A 21,082-nucleotide genomic window follows, 5' to 3' on the forward strand; every position below is an offset into this window, starting at 1 on the left:
AGGTCCCTTTACTCTTCACACTCTTCACATGGAACACTTTGTCTTCTCACCTTTGAGACGTCTTCACTCGTGGTTACCCTCCTTAGCTTCACATCGCTGTAGGGGGTCTTCTCCCATGCTCACCAGCTTGTCGGGAGGCACACATCCGACTGTCCCCCTCTCCCAGCCCACACGGCGACAGGAGGCAGCAGTCCTTCTCCCATGCCCACACGGCGTCGGGAGGTACACGTATGTCTGCCTTCCTCTCCCAGCCCACACGGCGACAGGAGGCAGCACTCAATAGATTTTCTCTGGACAAATTATAGAGGCCTTGATCTCCTCATTCTGAACAGCTGAAGGCCTTTCAACTTCTTTACACCTTCCTGCTGCCTTTGGCAGCCGACACCCTATAATAATTAGTGAACTTTTCAAAGCAGGTGGGAATGTGTCTCCTCTCAGTGACTACATTCCCAGATTTACCTGACTTCCTGTCACATACCCCCCCCTCTTGTTTCAACCCTCGGGTTGGGACACATATTTCCAGGCACGCATGTGTCAGGCACTGCTGACTCACTGATAAGCCTCCTATTATCCTCAAGCTTCCGGATGAAACTGTTTTGTCATCTTCATTGACGGATTTCTCATAAATGCCACACAGTTTGTCTCTCATCTCATATACACATTCTTCAACTGCATTTTTGGCATCATTTTGCTCCTTCTCATTTCTGTCATCTTCATTGACAGCTTTCTCATAAATGTCAGACAGCTTGTCCCTCATAACCGTCTGTCCAATCCACCATGGAGGACCGTGATCCATAGGCAACTCAATTGGGCTAGTCTTAATGTCTTCAACATTCTTAAGACGCCTCTCTCTGCAATCCATAAATGTTTTCCACAAAACTTTGAGAACCTTTGCTTCACTAAGGTTTGTTCCAAGTAGGGACTCTTGACATCCCTCTGTGACTTGAGTTGCCTCTCCATACAGCTGTACACAATCATTGACTTTTTGTTGTAAAAGGGAATGATCTTCCTTCTTGAGCTTTGCTTGCTCTAAGATGCTGTGCAGAGGATTTTCCAATTGAGACAACAGGCTGTCACACATTTCTTCAAAGTGACCCCTGTTCCTTTTCCCAGAGACATCAATATCATTCACCAAACATTTCATATTCATAGGCAGATCTGAAGCATTTGCACTCATCAACTTCTTAAACTTTTCGCCCTCCTGAGCGAGTCGCAGTAAAGGCCTACTATTTGATTTGATATTCAGTTTATATTTCTTGCCAAACTCTTCACAGAAGTAGCCAACCAGAACATCATCAACTTTCCTTCCACCAACATAGGGGTTAAAGGCAACAACACAGTTGAACCCAGCGATCTGGGTGGTATCCATTATAGACCTCCTCTCTGCATCAGTGAAGAAGCATGGAACTGCAACACATTCTTTTACAGGTTTCTTCAATGCACTTTCTGCTGAACTATTTGACCGCTCAAGGTCACCTAGTTCTTTTTCTCTATCTGAATTCCACATGGAATGCATCTCAAGATCACGATCAAACTTCTGCCACCCGTCTTTCACCAGTTCCATTTTGGAAACACTCCCTGAAAGGCACTTATTCATTTGCTTCACGTTTTCACCAACAGCCTTAGTTTTCCCCACTAGGTTTTCAGCCTGAACTGAGAAATCATCACATTTCTTACTCAGCTCCTTTGTTTGCTGAAGTTCTAATGATACATTTTCCAATGCTTGAAGTTTTTGAAGGAACGGTTTATTCCAAAGGGGTGATTCAAGCCACATGTCATCACATTTCTGAGGCTCACTCAGGACAGACCCCAAAACACTGATCCTTTTAAAAACTGCATCAGGCACACTATCCCCTCTTTGGGACAGATCCTCTGTTGCCTGGAATTCCTCTTCCAGTTCCTGCAACGGAATCTTCATCTCTTCTACTTGCTGTTCTAAGGCTCGCTTAGACTTTTCTAGCTCCTGAACGCTTTTCACAACATCATCCTTGGAGCGGACCAAATCTTCCATCTCTGTACACAGCTGTTTGTTAACTCTTTCTAGTTTAACATTACACTCTAGAGCTTCCTCCAAAGAGCGAGCCAAGAACAGGGCTTTGCTCTCGTTATCACGCGCCTCCGTTTCTGCACGTGCGCGTTCTTCTGCATATTTTGCAGACACAGTCTTCTCTTCACCAAGCATCTGATCAAACTTCTTTTTCACATCTTCAACACATTGTAATGAACCAACGCTTTCTTCCATGCGTTTTTTCATATCCGCTATCTGAGCTTGCAATGTTGCGACTTGCTCTGATAGGTTTTTCTTTGCTTCCTCCTCCTCTTTTAATTGTTCCAGGAAGCCATTTTTCACATCTTCCATTTGTTTGAGCTTTGTGCTAAAACTCAGCCTTTGACACCTCTCTTCCTGTAAGAGTTCCTGCGTGTCTTGCAGCTGCGATTCCAAGATAGAAAAATCTTCCGCAATTTCTCTAGATTTGCTGTCTGCTTGAGAAAGCCGATTTGTGACACTGTCCAACTCAACCTGCAATCGGTTTGCCTTCTCTAACAGCTTAGCACACAATCGGTCACCTTCTGACACCTTGACTTGCGATTCCAGAAGCTGTGCCTCTACTTTTTCCCTCTTATGTTCACAATCTCCTTTTCCCTGCATAAGAGCCTTCACCTCATTGGCTAGTTTCTGGGAATGAGACTGTAATTCTGCCACACAGGCTTCTTTCTCCTTTAACTGCTGCTGGAAACGTTGGGCTTCACCTTTCCAACTTTCACAGTCTGCACGTAATTCATCTACCACATTGCTCAAAGTGGTGAGCTCATACACAGTACTCAGTAATTTAGCCTCTCTTTCACTTTTCTCGTTGTCGCTGAGAGACAATGTCGTTTTCAGAGCGACATTCTGTTCCTGCGACTCCTGCAGGTCTATTTTTGTAACTTCCAAACACTGAAGACTTTTTTCCAGCTGATTACGCAACTCCAACATATCAGCCATACTTTGCTTCTGCAAAGTCTGAATTTCACTTTCCTTTTCCATGAGGATGGTATCTTTCTCCATTATAGTCTCTCTGCGTTTTTGCAACTCGACCAAAAGAAGAGCAGTGGATTCTTCCCACTGTGACACATGAGACTTGAGTAGTTCATTCATTTCCTGCAAGTTTCTATGCTCCATTTTAAGCAATTCCAAGGCTTGTTCCTTTTCTTCCATTTTCCGTTGCAAGGCATCCAACTCAGCCCTGCACACATACTCGGTTTCCTCCAAACCGATGGCCTCCATTGGCTGCTGGCGTCTCTGTTTCCAGCCTGCCATGCTCTCTTGGTGATCCTTTTGTTGAGCTGCAAAGCTCCGTTGTTTCAGCATCTCCCCCATTTTGGGTTTACTTTTCATCTGAGCACACTGCGTCTCCATAGCAGTTTCATTTGCCCCAGTGTTGCTAGGGACAACAACTTTTCTCTTTAGCCGATTCCGTTCAGGCATGGATGGGGCTGGTTCAAATGGTAGCATCCCCTCCATCCATAGAATTCGGTCTCTCATTTCATCTATCTTTGCATTTTTCAGGCGTTTGGATCGCCCCATCTTCAATAACTCCACAAACAAATTTTTCACAGTCCAGCAAAAAATTTTGAGACCACTGTCTCTTTAACACATGTAGTTTTTCTCTCTCTTGCAAGATCTCTTTTCCTGCGCACACAGTTTGTGCAGTCACTTGCACCAGACACAACAAAGTTCATCAAATAATTTTGAGACCGCTGTCTCTTTAAAACACTTTTTTTTTTTTTTTTTTTCTGTCAGGATCTTCTCTCCTGCACACATAGATTGTGCAATCTCATGCACCAGACAAAGTTCATCAAACATTTGCACTTCCTTGCAGGGATCTCTGCTTATGCCCACTGCATACCTCCACCATATGTAAGGGATTACTCATTGGTAGGCGTATGGGTGACCCCTTTGGGGGTGCGTTTTCACAGAGAGATAGCCGAGCAGAGGTTGAAAACAAGACTGATTTATTCATGCAATTTACTTAACACAATTGCAAGCATCAAAACAGCCAAAATAAAATAAAAGACAAAATAAATCCTTGCCTCTGTGGGCGGCTACCTTCTCACGCTGGAACCTACCTAAGAAGTCTTTCCAACCTACTGTTGGGCCGACACTGCTGATCCTACAGCAGACACTCAAATGTCCATTTGTTTGCTTTTCACACAGCACAAACATTGTCCATTGAACATGTCCCTTTGTTTTCTTTCACACAGCACATGTTCATTTATAACAGGATCCTTTACTCTTCAGATTCTTCACATTGAACACAGTTCATTTAACAGGTCCCTTTACTCTTCACACTCTTCACATGGAACACTTTGTCTTCTCACCTTTGAGACGTCTTCACTCGTGGTTACCCTCCTTAGCTTCACATCGCTGTAGGGGGTCTTCTCCCATGCTCACCAGCTTGTCGGGAGGCACACATCCGACTGTCCCCCTCTCCCAGCCCACACGGCGACAGGAGGCAGCAGTCCTTCTCCCATGCCCACACGGCGTCGGGAGGTACACGTATGTCTGCCTTCCTCTCCCAGCCCACACGGCGACAGGAGGCAGCACTCAATAGATTTTCTCTGGACAAATTATAGAGGCCTTGATCTCCTCATTCTGAACAGCTGAAGGCCTTTCAACTTCTTTACACCTTCCTGCTGCCTTTGGCAGCCGACACCCTATAATAATTAGTGAACTTTTCAAAGCAGGTGGGAATGTGTCTCCTCTCAGTGACTACATTCCCAGATTTACCTGACTTCCTGTCACAATACATACACACTGCAAGCTCTGGTGGTCCCCAGGTTTGTCTGAGAGTCACTATCATAAGATGGATGTGCAGACAGCAGCTAATTTGTTCACCTGAGATGGAATGAGTGATCACAAAAATCTGAACTGGTCATGTCTTCAAAGGATTGCATTGGAGAAATCACCTCTAAAGGCAACACATGAGTGTGTGTTCACTTGATACTGATGTGATAACACTGTGATTTGCCAGCGTGTTAATGGATTGCATTCCCAGCACACGCATCTCACACTGCCATATGTGAATCCATGGGGGTGTCCATTGCAAGTTAAATACACCCCCAGATCAGATTGCTTTGGGAATTTACAGATTGAACTGGAATCAGATGGCAGTGCTATGAACCACTATGCCATCAAATTCTGCTGTGGACCTTAAAAAAGGATTATGTGTGATTAGACTGTGTTTGTGTGGATAATTCTGCCACATGAAATTGATCCAAATTTGTTAGGCCAATTTTATTCAAATTGTATTGTGTATGGGCAGCCTAAGTAATCACACAAGTCATCCCAGTGTGAAAAGGGCATCAACACATCATTAGCTTGATCAATAACGTATTTTTGTGTCGAGACTTCGATGTTAGCTCTAACATGTGATCACACCAATGACATTGGTACAGATTACAAGATGTGTCAAGAGGCACTTTAGCATGTACATTATAAAACACCTCAAAATAAAACATCTTCGAAAGCAACAAGAGAGATTATGCTCTTTCTTGCTTGTTTAGCTTTTGTGAAGCAATAAATAGGCTAACAGTTGGGATCAGGGAATGTCAGAGCTCCCCTCTAATCTAACATCTCTAGGTCACTACTAACCTAAATAAGCGTGTCCATATTTTGGACATGGGCATTCTTCCAGGGAAGTCCCCTAAAGGCTTTACTCATCTCTGTGTCTATGAGACTTTGAGATGTAGGATTTATCTTTGAAAAAAGTGTGTTCACATATCATTGGCCCTCAACATTTCAAATGTCCCTCCCTCCTGTCAATGAGTATGTATTGTGTTAAGTAAGACATAACTAAAGTACTTAGTAGGCTTTTGTTTGTGGGGGGTGGGGACAAGATCTGCTTGTCAGATAAATAATGTGGCTTCTGCCTATGTGCTACAAAAAAGCACCCCCCTCCCCAAACACTAGCCATGGTGATGTGTATAAGCCTCCACATGTTGTTATGATACTTTGAGGTGTGTATTGAATGGACAATTGAGACAATGCCAACATCATGTTGAGGTAATCACCAGTGTGGGTAAACCTATGTCATGGAGCTAGATTTGGACATCAATGTATATGTATCACCAGAAATAGGATTCTTTGTTCTACAATATCTAAAAGACGATCTAGCATGTTTTTGGAAGAATTTACTTTTTTGGATATAGTTTGACTCAAACATACATTGCTCTTTCCACAGCTCCTCCTCCTCTGGGGTTATGACAAAATAAATATGCATCTTCACCAAAAACACACCATCATGTGTCGTGTCTGGATGAGGCTGAGGCGGAGATTCCAGTTCCGGCCCCTTTTGGTTGATTTGCAGCGGTCTTGGAGTGATGCCAAGAGGCGCTCACCCAGGCTGCTGCAAAAAGCTGTGGAGCAAATCTCCGGTAAGTAAAAATATACATTACATGTGACCAGATAGGTGAATAATTTTTGGGTAGGTGGGCCTGTGTTTAGGAATGCAACAATCCCCCCCCCCCTTTTACCCCTGCCTTTCCCACCTCCATCAAGTGTCTCTTCACAACTAGAGCTGAGTGGTCACCTGGATGTCCGTGTTCGGCAGGTTTGGCCGAACTTGAAAAAAAAAGCCGGGTCCGTGTTCCGGACTTTTTCCAAACTTTACCCGGACACCGAACCCCATTGAAGTCAATGGGGACCCGAACTTTCAGGCACTAAAATGGCTCTAAAACACCAATGGAAAGGGCTAGAGTGCTGCAAATGGCAGGAAAACGTAGTTAAGAGCATGGCAAGTGCTCTGCAAACAAATGTGGATAGGGAAATAACTTAAAACAACAAAACAACAAAAAAAAACCCAGAAAAATAAAACATTGTTCTTCATCTGTGAAGGACGAGGCCCATATGGAGTAGGAAGGAGGTTGAGGTGGTGGTGGATGTGGCGGTGTCATAGGCGTGCGCACAGGGTGTGCCTGGGCACACCCTAATCACCTAGGGCACATTAGCATTATCGCTCTGTTTGCCAGTGAGGAGATGGGAAAGATCTCCCTCGGACCTGCTCTGCCATAAGTGCCACACACTTCTATTTCACTTTGCCAGCAGGGAGAGTAATGTACCGGGGCCATATACATGTAGGCAAACACATGCATGTGTATTTAAACTTTGGGGTGCACACCCTAATGCAATAGGCTGCGCACACCTATTGGCGGTGTAGGTGGAAGCGGCGGTGGAGGAGGGCGAGGTAGCCAACACTGCTTTTTTTCAGTCATTTTAAATGAGGGTACACCCCAAAAGAGTGAGAAAGATCAAAAATAGAACAATGGCTGGGTAAGGTCGGTATCCATCTCTATTCTGCACAAGGTACGGAAAAGTCCTGTGGGATCCATGCCTGGTTCATTTTAATGAACGTGAGCTTGTCCACATTGTCTCTGGACAGGCGGCTGCGCTTGTCTGTGATAACGCCCCCAGCCGTGCTAAATACACGTTCAGATAATACACTGGCTGCAGGGCACGCCAGCACCTCCAAGGCGTAAAGGGCAAGCTCAGGCCATGTGCCCAATTTGGAGACCCAGAAGTTGAAGGGGGCAGACCCGTCATTCACTACATGTAGGCGTGTGCACACATACTGCTCTACCATGTTGGTGAAATGCTGCCTCCTGCTAAGACGTTCCATATGAGCTGCTGGTGCTGCTGTTTGTTGTGGCGTGCTGACAAAGCTTTTCCACATTTCGGCCATCCTAACCCTGCCTTCTGAGGTGCTGGTGGTGCCCTGGTTGCGTTGGCGACCTCTTCCTCCTCCTCCTCCTCTGCCTTGGCCTTGTGCTTCCACTGTGGCCCCGCTGTCAGGTGGGAATGCCAGCAGCATCGCGTCTACCAGCGTGCGCTTGTACTCGCGCATCTTGCGATTGCGCTCCAGTGAGTGAATTAAGGACGGTACGTTGTCCTTGTAACGGGGATCCAGCAGCGTGGCCACCCAGTAATCAGCACAAGTTAGAATGTGGGAAACTCGGCGGTCATTGTGGAGACACTGCAGCATGTAATCGCTCATGTGTGCCAGGCTGCTCAGAGGCAATGAAAGGCTGTCCTCTGTGGGAGGTGTATCGTCTGTGTCCTCTGTATCCCCCCAGCCACGCACCAGTGATGGCCATGAGCTGGCCTGGGTGCCACCCTGCTGTGAACATGGTTCCATCTCCTCCTCCATCTCCTCATCCTCCAGAACTGTGCCCCTGCTGGACAATATTGTCCCTGGCGTTTGTGGGTGCAGGAACCCACCCTCGGAGCCACTTGCGAATGACTGCCCTGAAAGCCTTGGAAATGTTACCTCTTCATCCTCCTCCTCATCCTGTGCCACATCCTCTTCCATCATTGCCCAAATCGTTTTTTGAAGGAGGCATAGAAGTGGGATAGTTAAGCTAACAACGGCGTCATCGGCACTGGCCATGTTGGTGGAGTACTCAAAACAGTGCAACAAGGCACACAGGTCTCGCATGGAGGCCCAGTTATTGGTGGTGAAGTGGTGCTGTTCCGCAGAGAGACTCACGCGTGCGTGCTGCAGCTGAAACTCCACTATCGCCAGCTGCTGCTCGCACAGTCTGGCCAGCATGTGCAAGGTGGAGTTCCACCTTGTGGGCACGTCACATATGAAGCGGTGAGCGGGAAGGCCGAAGTTACGCTGCAGCGCTGACAGGCGAGCAGCAGCAGGGTGAGAACGCCGAAAGTGTGCACAGACGGCCCGCACTTTCTGCAGCAGCTCTGACATATCGGGGTAATTTTTAAGGAACCTCTGCGCCACCAAATTCAGCACATGCGCCAGGCAAGGGATGTGCGTCAAACCGGCTAGGCCCAAGAGCTGCTATGAGATTTCGCCCGTTATCGCACACCACCAGGCCGGGCTTCAGGCTCGCTGGCACCAACCACTCATTTGTCTGCTGTTCCGTGCTCCTCCACAACTCCTGCGCGGTGTGTGTTTTTTCCCCCAAACAGGCAAGTTTTAAAACTGCCTGCTGTCGTTTACCCCTGGCTGTGCTGAAGTTGGTGGTGAAGGTGTTACGCTGACCGGACGAGGAGGTGGTAGAGGATGAGGAAGCGGAGTAGGAGGAGTTAGGAACAGGAGGCAAACTGAAGCACCCTGCAATCCTCGGTGGTGGAAGGACATGCGCCAAATTGCTATCCGCCTCAGGCCCATCCGCCACTGCATTTACCCAGTGTGCCGTTAGGGAGATATAACGCCCCTGACCGTGCTTACTGGTCCACGTATCGGTAGTTAGGTGGACCTTGCCACAGATGGCGTTGCACAGTGCACACCTGATTTTTTCCCCCACTTGGTTGTGCAGGGAAGGGATGGCTTGCCTGGAAAAGTAGTGGCGGCTGGGCACGACGTACTGTGGGACAGCCACCAACATAAGCCTTTTAAAACTGTGCGTCTCCACCAGACGAAATGACAGCATTTCAAAGTCCAAGAATTTTGAAATGCTGGCATTCAGGGCCAGGGATCGTGGGTGGGTAGGAGGGTACTTCATCTTCCTCTCAAGTGTTTGGGAGATGGAAAGCTGAACGCTTCCACGGGACATTGTGGAGATGGTTGGTGACCCAGGTGGTGGTGTTGCTAACAGATCCTCTGTTTGCGGGGTGGCAGGTGCCGGTATCACTACAGAGGTGGATGGGGAGGCCAAGACTGCAGCAGAAGAGGAAGCAGGAGGAGCCAGAGACCTTTCTTGGTTTTGAAGGTGTCTACTCCACTGCAGCTCGTGCTTTGCACTTAGATGCCTGATCATGCAGGTTGTGCTCAGGTTGAGAAGGTTTATGCCTCGCTTCAGGCTCTGATTGCACAGGGTGCAAACCACTCGTGTCCTGTCATCAGCACATTTTCTGAAGAACTTCCACGCTAGAGAACTCCTTTGAGCTGGCTTTGGTGCGCTTGGTCCCTTGCTGCATTGGGCAGTAGCAGGCATAGTGTCTAGGGCACGGCCGCTCCGCTTCTGCACCCTGCTCCCTCTTCTGCTGTGCTGGTGGCTCTGTGCGACCAACGCCTCTTCATCCAAACTACTCAGGTCACCTGCATGACCTTCATTCCATGTGGGGTCGAGGACCTCATCGTCCTCCTCATCATCTTCCACCCAGTCTTCACCCCTGCCCTCCTTGTCGGTCTCCACAATTCTGAGTGCCGCAGCAGTTGGCACCTGCGTTTCGTCATCATCGGAGACGTGCTGCGATGGTCCTTCCATGTACTCATCTTGAGAAATAAGTGGTTGGGCATCGCTGCACTCAATCTCTTCCACTTCTGGGGCAGGGCTAGGTGGATGGCCCTGGGAAACCCTGCTGACAGAGTCATCAAAAAGAAGAAGAGACTGCTGCATGACTTGGGGCTCAGACTGTTTGCCTGATTTGCAAGGGGGTGAGGTGAAACACGGTTGGACATTGGCTGCAGGTGCCAACTCTGACCTTTCTGCAGTAGACTGGGTGGGAGAAAATGTGAAGGAACTGGAGGCACTGTCAGCAACCCAATTTACTATCGCCTGTACTTCTTCTGGCCTCATCACTTCTAGAGGCGCATGATGCCCTACCAAATACTGCTGCAGGTTCTGTCGCCTACTCACACTTGAGGAAGGTGTTTCACTTGTGCGTGTAGTTGGCACAGATTGATCATGTCCTCTCCTTGCAACAGGAGCTCTACCAGCAGCACCACGACCCAGGCCACGGCCCCTATTTGACGGTCTCCTCATATTTCTGTAATTTATGATTTTGCCCTAGAAAGGTGTTTATTGAATAGCGGAACAAAACAACAACAGTATCGCAGTATCGCAAGGGTGTTTATTAAATAGCGGAATAGAAAAACAGTATACAAATACAACGGGTGTATCTCACAGTCAAATATGCAAAGTATGACGCAAATTTAATTTTTTTCACCCCAAAAGGGTGTATATTGAATAGCGGAATAGAAAAAAGTATATAAAACGGTGTATCTCACACGTACAAACACAGATTAGGCCCCGATTACAATTTTTTGTACCCTAAAGCGAGCATGAGGAAGAGGAGTCGGAGGAGTTCGGAACAGGAGGCAAACTGAAGCGCCCTGCAATCCTTGGCGGTGGAAGGAGACGCGCCAAACAAATTTAAAAGGTGTATCTCACACGTACCGATACAGACTATGCCGTAATTTAGTTTTTTACACTCCAAAAGGGTGTATATTGAATAGCGGAATAGGAAAAATTTTATAAAAGGTGTATCTCACACGTACAAACACAGACTAGGCCCCGATTACAATTTTTTGTACCCTAAAGGCAGGATGAGGATGAGGAAGAGGAGTAGGAGGAGTTCGGAACAGGAGGCAAACTGAAGCGCCCTACAATCCTCGGCGGTGGAAGGAGATGCGCCAAACAAATTTAAAAAGGTGTATCTCACATGTACCGATACAGACTATGCCGTAATTTAATTTTTTACACTCAAAAAGGGTGTATATTGAATAGCGGAATAGAAAAAATTTTATAAAACGGTGTATCTCACACGTACAAACACAGACTAGGCCCCGATTACAATTTTTTTGTACCCTAAAGGCAGGATGAGGATGAGGAGTAGGAGGAGTTCGGAACAGGAGGCAAACTGAAGCACCCTGCAATCCTCGGCGGTGGAAGATGCGCCCCAAAAGATTGGAAGGTGTATCTCACACGTACCGATACAGACTATGCCGCAATTTAATTCTTTTTACCCCAAGGGTGTAAATTGAATAGCGGAATAGAAAATATGATATCAAAAGGTGTATCTATCTCACACGTACAGACCCAGACTAGGCCCCGATTACTATTTTTTGTACCCTAAAGGCAGGATGAGGAGTAGGAGGAGTTCGGAACAGGCAGGAGGAAAACTGAAGCACCCTGCAATCCTCGGCGGTATAACATGCGCCGCAAAAATTGGAAAGGTGTATCTCACACGTACCGATACAGACTATCCCGCAATTTAATTATTTTTACCCCAAGGGTGTAGATTGAATAGCGGAATAGAAAATATGATATCAAAAGGTGTATCTATCTCAAACGTACAGACCCAGACTAGGCCCCGATTACTGTTTTTTGTACCCTAAAGGCAGGATGAGGAGTAGGAGGAGTTCGGAACAGGCAGGAGGCAAACTGAAGCACCCTGCAATCCTCGGCGGTGGAAGATGCGCCCCAAAAGATTGGAAGGTGTATCTCACACGTACCGATACAGACTATGCCGCAATTAAATTCTTTTTACCCCAAGGGTGTAAATTGAATAGCGGAATAGAAAATATGATATCAAAAGGTGTATCTATCTCACACGTACAGACCCAGACTAGGCCCCGATTACTATTTTTTGTACCCTAAAGGCAGGATGAGGAGTAGGAGGAGTTCGGAACAGGCAGGAGGAAAACTGAAGCACCCTGCAATCCTCGGCGGTATAACATGCGCCGCAAAAATTGGAAAGGTGTATCTCACACGTACCGATACAGACTATCCCGCAATTTAATTATTTTTACCCCAAGGGTGTAGATTGAATAGCGGAATAGAAAATATGATATCAAAAGGTGTATCTATCTCAAACGTACAGACCCAGACTAGGCCCCGATTACTGTTTTTTGTACCCTAAAGGCAGGATGAGGAGTAGGAGGAGTTCGGAACAGGCAGGAGGCAAACTGAAGCACCCTGCAATCCTCGGCGGTATAAGATGCGCCCCAAAAATTGGAAAGGTGTATCTCACACGTACCGATACAGACTATCCCGCAATTTAATTCTTTTTAGCCCAAGGGTGTAGATTGAATAGCAGAATAGAAAATATGATATCAAAAGGTGTATCTATCTCACACGTACAGACCCAGACTAGGCCCCAATTACTGTTTTTTGTACCCTAAAGGCAGGATGAGGAGTAGGAGGAGTTCGGTACAGACAGGAGGCAAACTGAAGCACCCTGCAATCCTCAGCGGTATAAGATGCGCCCCAAAAATTGGAAAGGTGTATCTCACACGTACCGATACAGACTATGCCGCAATTTAATTCTTTTTACCCCAAGGGTGTAGATTGAATAGCGGAATAGAAAATATGATATCAAAAGGTGTATCTATCTCACACGTACAGACCCAGACTAGGCCCCGATTACTATTTTTTGTACCCTAAAGGCAGGATGAGGAGTAGGAGGAGTTCGGAACAGGCAGGAGGCAAACTGAAGCACCCTGCAATCCTCGGCGGTATAAGATGCGCCCCAAAAATTAGAAAGTTGTATCTCACACGTACCGATACAGACTATCCCACAATTTAATTATTTTTACCCCAAGGGTGTAGATTGAATAACGGAATAGAAAATATGATATCAAAAGGTGTATCTATCTCACACGTACAGACCCAGACTAGGCCCTGATTACTATTTTTCGTACACTAAAGGCAGGATGAGGAGTAGGAGGAGTTCGGAACAGGCAGGAGGCAAACTGAAGCACCCTGCAATCCTCGGCGGTATAAGATGCCCCCCTTAAAAATTGGAAAGGTGTATCTCACACGTACCTATACAGACTATCCCGCAATTTAATTATTTTTACCCCAAGGGTGTAGATTGAATAGCGGAATAGAAAATATGATATCAAAAGGTGTATCTATCTCACACGTACAGACCCAGACTAGGCCCTGATTACTATTTTTTGTACCCTAAAGGCAGGATGAGGAGTAGGAGGATTTCGGAACAGGCAGGAGGCAAACTGAAGCACCCTGCAATCCTCGGCAGTGTAAGATGAGCCCCAAAAATTGGAAAGGTGTATCTCACACGTACCGATACAGACTATGCCGCAATTTAATTATTTTTACCCCAAGGGTGTAGATTGAATAGCGGAATAGAAAATATGATATCAAAAGGTGTATCTATCTCACACGTACAGATCCAGACTAGGCCCTGATTACTATTTTTTGTACCCTAAAGGCAGGATGAGGAGTAGGAGGAGTTCGGAACAGGCAGGAGGCAAACTGAAGCACCCTGCAATCCTCGGCAGTGTAAGATGAGCCCCAAAAATTGGAAAGGTGTATCTCACACGTACCGATACAGACTATGCCGCAATTTAATTATTTTTACTCCAAGGGTGTAGATTGAATAGCGGAATAGAAAATATGATATCAAAAGGTGTATCTATCTCACACGTACAGACCCAGACTACGCCCTGATTACTATTTTTTGTACTCTAAAGGCAGGATGAGGAGTAGGAGGAATTCGGAACAGGCAGGAGGCAAACTGAAGCACCCTGCAATCCTCGGCGGTATAAGATGCGCCCCAAAAAGTGGAAAGGTGTATCTCACACGTACCGATACAGACTATCCCGCAATTTAATTATTCTTACCCCAAGGGTGTAGATTGAATAGCGGAATAGAAAATATGATATCAAAAGGTGTATCTATCTCACAAGTACAGACCCAGACTAGGCCCTGATTACTATTTTTTGTACCCTGATGGCAGGATGAGGAGTAGGAGGAGTTTGGAACAGGCAGGAGGCAAACTGAAGTACCCTGCAATCCTCGGCGGTATAAGATGCGCCCCAAAAAATGGAAAGGTGTATCTCACACGTACCGATACAGACTATCCCGCAATTTAATTATTTTTACCCCAAGGGTGTAGATTGAATAGCGGAATAGAAAATATGATATCAAAAGGTGTATCTATCTCACACGTACAGACCCAGACTAGGCCCTGATTACTATTTTTTGTACCCTGATGGCAGGATGAGGAGTAGGAGGAGTTTGGAACAGGCAGGAGGCAAACTGAAGCACCCTGCAATCCTCGGCGGTATAAGATGCGCCCCAAAAAATGGAAAGGTGTATCTCACACGTACCGATACAGACTATCCCGCAATTTAATTATTTTTACCCCAAGGGTGTAGATTGAATAGCGGAATAGAAAATATGATATCAAAAGGTGTATCTATCTCACACGTACAGACCCAAACTAGGCCCTGATTACTATTTTTTTTACCCTAAAGGCAGGATGAGGAGTAGGAGGAGTTCGGAACAGGCAGGAGGCAAACTGAAGCACCCTGCAATCCTCAGCGGTATAAGATGCGCCCCAAAAATTGGAAAGGTGTATTTCACACGTACCGATACAGACTATCCCGCAATTTAATTATTTTTACCCCAAAGGGTGTAGTTTGAATAGCGGAATAGAAAATATGATATAAAATTGGTGATTTTTCAATAGCACATGTGAACACAGCAGTGTCTTATGTCAGTCAGCTCTGCTGCAGGCTATGAAGGGAAAAAAAAAAGAAAATTCCCCTTTAAGTTTGTAATTTTTAAATAGATTAGTACAGACTATGCCACAATTTAATTTTTTTAACCCAAAAGGGTGTATATTGAATAGTGGAATAGAAAAAAGTTTAGTGGAATAGAAATAAAATTTAAAATCAGTCAATAATAGCACATGTGAACAAAGCAGTGTCTTATCACAGTCAGCACTGAAGCAAAAACGCTGCACACAACTGACTGATAAAAATAGATTTTTTTCTCCCTCCTCCTCAGCGGGCAAAAAGATTGTGTTCACTGCACCACCCTACACACAGCAAAATCGATGTAAAACACTGACCCTGCCAATTCTCCAGCCTCGCCCTAATATTGTCGATAAGATCGTTCACTGGCACTGCACAACCAACCCCCCACACAGCAAAATCGATGTAGAACACTGACCCTGCCTATTCTCCAGAATCGCCCTAAAATGCCCTAATAACTCGCCCTGCCCGCACTCCGACCTGACCCTGCATTCTTTTCGGACACAATACAATTTTTCACTGTCTGTCCCTAATCAGCAGCCAGCACGTATGATGTGTGCTCTCTCCCTAATCTACAGCAGAATGACGTGGCGCGCTGGGGCTCTCGAACTTATAAAAACATGGTCACATGCTTCAGATGGCCAATCACAGCTACTAATACATTAGTAGGCATGGCTGGGATGGCTTAAGGCACACCAGTTAAACGCTTGTTGATTGGCTGTTGAAAGCCCGCCATTAAAAGCGCGCCATAACATACAAACCTGGAAATAAAATGACCGAACACGGATTTTAAACCCGAACATACAGTAAAGTTTTCGGGTCCGTGTTCAGGTAACAAAAATCCAATTATTCGGTACGAACACGAATAATACAGTCCGTGTTCGCTCAACACTATTCACAACCTTTATTTCTACTATGTACATTCGTCTTTAATTTGGTTCCTCTTTATCCTCTGCTTCTAGCCAAAGCGGACGGACGACACCCGGTGGTGTTTTTGGTGAAGAAGGGGAGGAGGAGGACGGCCACACTGCAGTATGTCGTCCCGGAGAGCGAGCCACTACAGCAGCTCAGAATTGTGGATGGTAAGTAGAAACATTTTAATTGTAGAAATGTTAAATATCTAATTTATGGGGATTAGTGATCATGACTAATAATGATGTTGCATTTGTTTTCAACTATGTATTTATATGTAGTTATCTAACACTTCATGCTGAACTGTGTTAGAGCAGCATGGTAACAGCAAACTACTCAGGAGTGGAGATGTCTAAGCAATATTGACAAATTAAAGTCATTGTATAATACTTGAAAAGTGTGTAGATGTGTCCATGGTGAATTAGCTAGATGTTCATAAATGAAACTTTACATGGTCAATGTGTACAATCAAGGGCAGATTAACAAACTTTATCATGCACTTTCTGGTACTCACACTAATGTGACTGCAGAGTGAACACATGATATTGGGGGGGGGGGGGGGGGACCCATTGTAAATGGATGTTGGCCTCCTGTTTCTAAACATGGTCAATGCATCTCATTGGTGTAAGTGCACTTCTATGTTCTTAATTGTAGGGGCATTGAGTATGGTGGTAGCATGATGAGAGATTGGTGCCTATTTGTGTCCATAAATAGTGTGTAAATTGTGATGTTTTTTTTTTTAGAAACCAGTGACGAGGAGCTGGAGGCTCAGCCTTCTCCGGCCCACTGTAAGTAATGTGGATGTGCTGGTATGTTGTGTATTAGGTCTAACTTAGAGGAATAATTGTTTGTTTTGCTTTCTTTTGTGGTTAATGTAGCTTCAGCAACAGAGGAGCCTGAGCAGGCAGGGCCAAGTAGTTTGGCACCGGGGCAGGACCAGGCAGAATCTTCCCATGAGGACATCAGCACTCCTCAAATGGGAAGTAAGTATTCTACATGTGTTTGTGTGTTCAATGTGTCCTGGTAAATATAAGGGCTGTAATATTTTTATTTTGCCATTGGGGTTATGTAGCAGCTGACATGGAGGATGTTTGTTGTGGAGGACTGGGGAAGAGGGGCAGCTGCTTACCCAGTCCACTGTAACTACTACCTTAAATGTTTAGGGGCTACTTTCTGTGTGCCTTTATAAAATAGCTGTTGTTCAAGGATTGTATTCTTGTCTTTGTGTTTCTAGGATCTCCAACATCATCAGCAGATGATGGGTCTCCCCGATTCTCCCCCACTCCAGGGGTGGAGGCTGCTTACTCTACAGTTGTGTGTGGCTCCCCAGAACTAGACTGTAAGTACATTAAATGTGATTATAACATGTATTGTGTGTGCTAGGATGATGTGTATCTGTGATAATGTAAGTTGTAGTCAAAGTAAGTGCAGTTTTGCTACATGTGACAGGAAGGTTGGTCATGAAACACTATTGCTTAACCTTCATGTTTGGAAGGTGGTATTGGGGAGCAGTACTGGACATGTTAGTATTTCTAAGCGTTATTAAGCCACCCTCCTCTAAATCAGTGTTAGTTTCCCTACAAAGGAAATGGAAGTGCTTTGGACCTCTAAATTCTTTGGGGCCATGTTTAAGAACTCATGTCCTGATTTAGTCAACACTTAAAATGCATGTGGCTTGGCTTGAACATTGTGTGTGTTTCACAACCTTTAAAAAATGCTCTTCCCCGGTAATGTCACACATTCCAGTTCACAATTTGTGTTATTTTGGTGCAGCTTCTCATGACCAAATGCCATCTGGCTCTGTGGGCCCAATAAAACGTGGTGATGGTAAGTTATGTGTTCTTTTGCTGTAATGTGTCTACTTAGTAAGAGGAGAAATGCTACATGTGTATGTCCCCGGTCAGGCTTCAAGTAGTTCTAAAGGCAGCAGGTTCTTTATGTGAATGCATTCTATGCATTAATATTCCAAGTGATAGGTGTGCATATTCCCCCTTAGACTTACCAGGCCCATTTTCTTACTGCACAAATTTTCACCCAAACACTTGTCCGGTCTGGACTCCCCCTCCTCCTTAGCTGAGGTGACAGCATGCCAAGATTGCCTCCTGATGTCACTCCAAAACATTGAGACCGTTGGAAGGGAGGGGGGCCAGGCTGGCACACAGCCTAGTGCCTGAACAGGCACAGGGTGCTTGGCTTCATCTCATGTGCCTCCATAGCAAGCTGCCTGCTGTGGGGTCAATCAACAGGAGGGAGGTGCCTAGAGGGGTATACAGGGGCCATTTTAAGAGGAGGATCATGACTTCTCTCGTCCCAAAAAAGCTAGAGCTGGTAAGTCTAACCTGATTAGTTTTGCCAAGCCATCCAAAAAGGAGATGTTACCAACACTTTGAACAGGCAGGGCTGAGGCTGAAACAACATCTGAGAAACACAATCAGCACAAAAGCATGGAGTACGTATCCTTAAGGCTACAAGCTTCAGAGGAATGAAGCTTGCACTGTACAAATCAGCCTCACCACCATATCAATGTCTAAATAAAACTTTCAGGGAAGTGTGGAGGGGGAAGGAGTGGGTGTTAGAGTGTTTTCATGACTGCCTAACCGATCATTCATTGATAAACTTTTTATTTTTTCTTAACACAGCTGTGATGGAGCAAAGGGGATCTGAGGCGAAGAGGGATCAACCCCTGCCACCAGTCGTCGTCAAAATTCCAAGTGGTGAGTCTCTACTATGTGTCTGTTTCAATCTATAGACTGTAAGAGGGAGAGAGAACTCTACACAAATTCCAATGGTGATAGAGATAGATGTGTGCACACGTTTCGTGTTGACCAATTGAACACAACACCTTACATTCTTCAAAATGATTGGTTGTGTTGACATGAAAAGCCTTTTACTTAGCTTTGGTGGAACTGCTACTAACATTCCAAGCCATCTTGTGTAACCTTTTGAACAATTTGCTGTGGAAGTTTGAGGTCAAGGTTTACAACAGCAATTTATCATATTTGCTCCAGAGTGTTGAGAAAAGCCATCCAATAGACTAAAAAGCATATTTGTTGAGGCACATTAATTACAATCCTTGTTTGGGTCATTTTGCATCAAACTAAATTTCTTTTTTTTTTCTACCCAGGGCACACCCACCTCACCGTGGAGGTGTCCCGTAGGCATCTGAGGTGGTGTGCGGCTCGGATAGCCCTATTGGAGCGGCGGTGCGGGGCTGATCCGGACTCCGAAGAGCCATTTGTTCGCAATTGCACCCCATTGGAGTGATGTTTTGGCCATGTTTTGTTTTTATGTTGCACGTTGCAACCCACATTTCTGGCAGTTGATATATTTAAATAATATATTTTTTAAGTTAAATATTTTATATTCCTACATTTTGGAGTAAAATAAATATTTATGTTTTATTACAAAATTAGTTTGTTTGGAGTACACATCTAATCTCTTGTGTGTTGTATTTGTTTAGTTGATTCTGAGTGGTGTGGTCTGTAATTGTTAGCATGTTGTATTTGGTTTATGTTATCCATGAGACTTGTTTTGAGGCTAAATGTGAAGGGAGACCTTTTCTTAGGTCATTATGTGAACATTGAGTTTAGAAAATGGAAATGTAAAAATATGTTTGGAGATAGAGAAGCATGTGTGTAGAAACGACTACATTAACCAGGGCCCTTACTTGGCCACTGACACTCCCAAAAAGCCAAAGATCAAACACAAACTAATCATTTTCAAGATAATTGTATTGCATCACCAAAAAAAACAATAATCAATCATATCCTGCCACCCTCAAACTTAACATAAAAATGGCCCCACAATTTGGCCAATGGTCACATGTCTAAATCACTAATATAACAAAAATATCACAAAACAATAAAACAAATATAAAATTAAGGGGGTTGAGGAGTAGAGATGTACCGAACGCTTCGCCGGCGAACGGTTCCCAGCGAACTTCGAACGTTCGCGTTCGCCGCTGCGGGCGAACATATGCGATGTTCGGTCCGCCTCCTATACATCATCATTGAGGCAAACTTTGACCCTGAACATCACAGTCAGCAGACACATTCCAGGCCAATCAGCATACCTCCCTCCCACACCCTCCCACCTCCTATAAATAAGCAAGGGCAGCATCCATCTTAGATCATTTCTGTGTTACTGAGAGCAGGGAAAGTGCTGGTGCTGCTGCTGCTGTTATAGCTGGGGACAGTTCCTGGTCTTGTTAGCCAGTGTTCTTGGTACACTCCTGCTGTAAGGACAGCACCCCAAAAAGCCCTTCCTAGGGCTGGTATTTGAGGGTTTTTTTGGATATATATATATATATATATATATATATATATTGTCCCCAAAAGCCCTTTTGAGGGCTGGTATTTGTGTAATTTTTTTTGTTCTGTGATATATATATATATATATATATATATATATATATATATATACTGTCCCCAAAAGCCCCTTTGAGGGCTGGTATTTGAGTATTTTTTTAATATATATATATATATATATATATATATACAGTAAAACCTTGGTTTGAGAGTAACTTGGTTTGAGAGCGCTTTGCAAGACAAGCAAATTTTTTTAATAAATTTTGACTTGATATACAAGCGATGTCTTGATATACAAGTAGCGTCATGTCACAACTGGGTATAAAAGAGAAGAGAGGTGCCTCTAAGTGTAGCAATATTGTTACATTTAATGAAGGTTCAATATTTAGCAGCTCACATGGTTGATGATTAAAACAGGCACATCTAAGTATCCAGGCATCTGGGGTAAAGCTGACCATATAGACCAGCCTCCGCACTGCCATATTCATCACACCCTTCCACGCTGCGCTCCACGAGCGATTCAAAGTCTCGCTTTCAGATCACTCTACTGCAGGGTAGTCTTCCCAATCACAATTGCAGACTGACATCGGTGAGAGCCAGTGGTTCAGAAGATTGTCTATGTGGACAGCTTTA

General features: G+C 45.0%; 2 protein-coding genes across 2 annotated transcripts in view; both read left to right on the forward strand.

Annotated features, from left to right (window-relative positions):
• The window catches only part of LOC309545287 (uncharacterized protein), a gene marked incomplete at its 3' end in the record, with an annotated part of 724,166 nt that overhangs the window by 380,376 nt on the left and 322,708 nt on the right, over positions 1-21,082 (forward strand). The window lies entirely within an intron of this gene.
• LOC309546732 (keratin, type II cytoskeletal cochleal-like) overlaps positions 6,285-21,082 on the forward strand; it is a gene marked incomplete at its 5' end in the record, with an annotated part of 45,957 nt that continues 31,159 nt past the window's right edge. Inside the window, 6 exons of the mRNA XM_082246432.1 lie at positions 6,285-6,417; positions 16,193-16,312; positions 17,021-17,125; positions 17,377-17,481; positions 17,916-17,969; positions 18,782-18,856. Coding sequence (XP_082102558.1) covers positions 6,285-6,417; positions 16,193-16,312; positions 17,021-17,125; positions 17,377-17,481; positions 17,916-17,969; positions 18,782-18,856 — 592 coding nt within the window. The remainder of the gene's footprint in view (positions 6,418-16,192; positions 16,313-17,020; positions 17,126-17,376; positions 17,482-17,915; positions 17,970-18,781; positions 18,857-21,082) is intronic.

This window comes from Pelophylax lessonae (genome assembly GCF_965119305.1).
Source record: "Pelophylax lessonae genome assembly, chromosome: 2".
Lineage (NCBI taxonomy): Eukaryota > Metazoa > Chordata > Amphibia > Anura > Ranidae > Pelophylax > Pelophylax lessonae.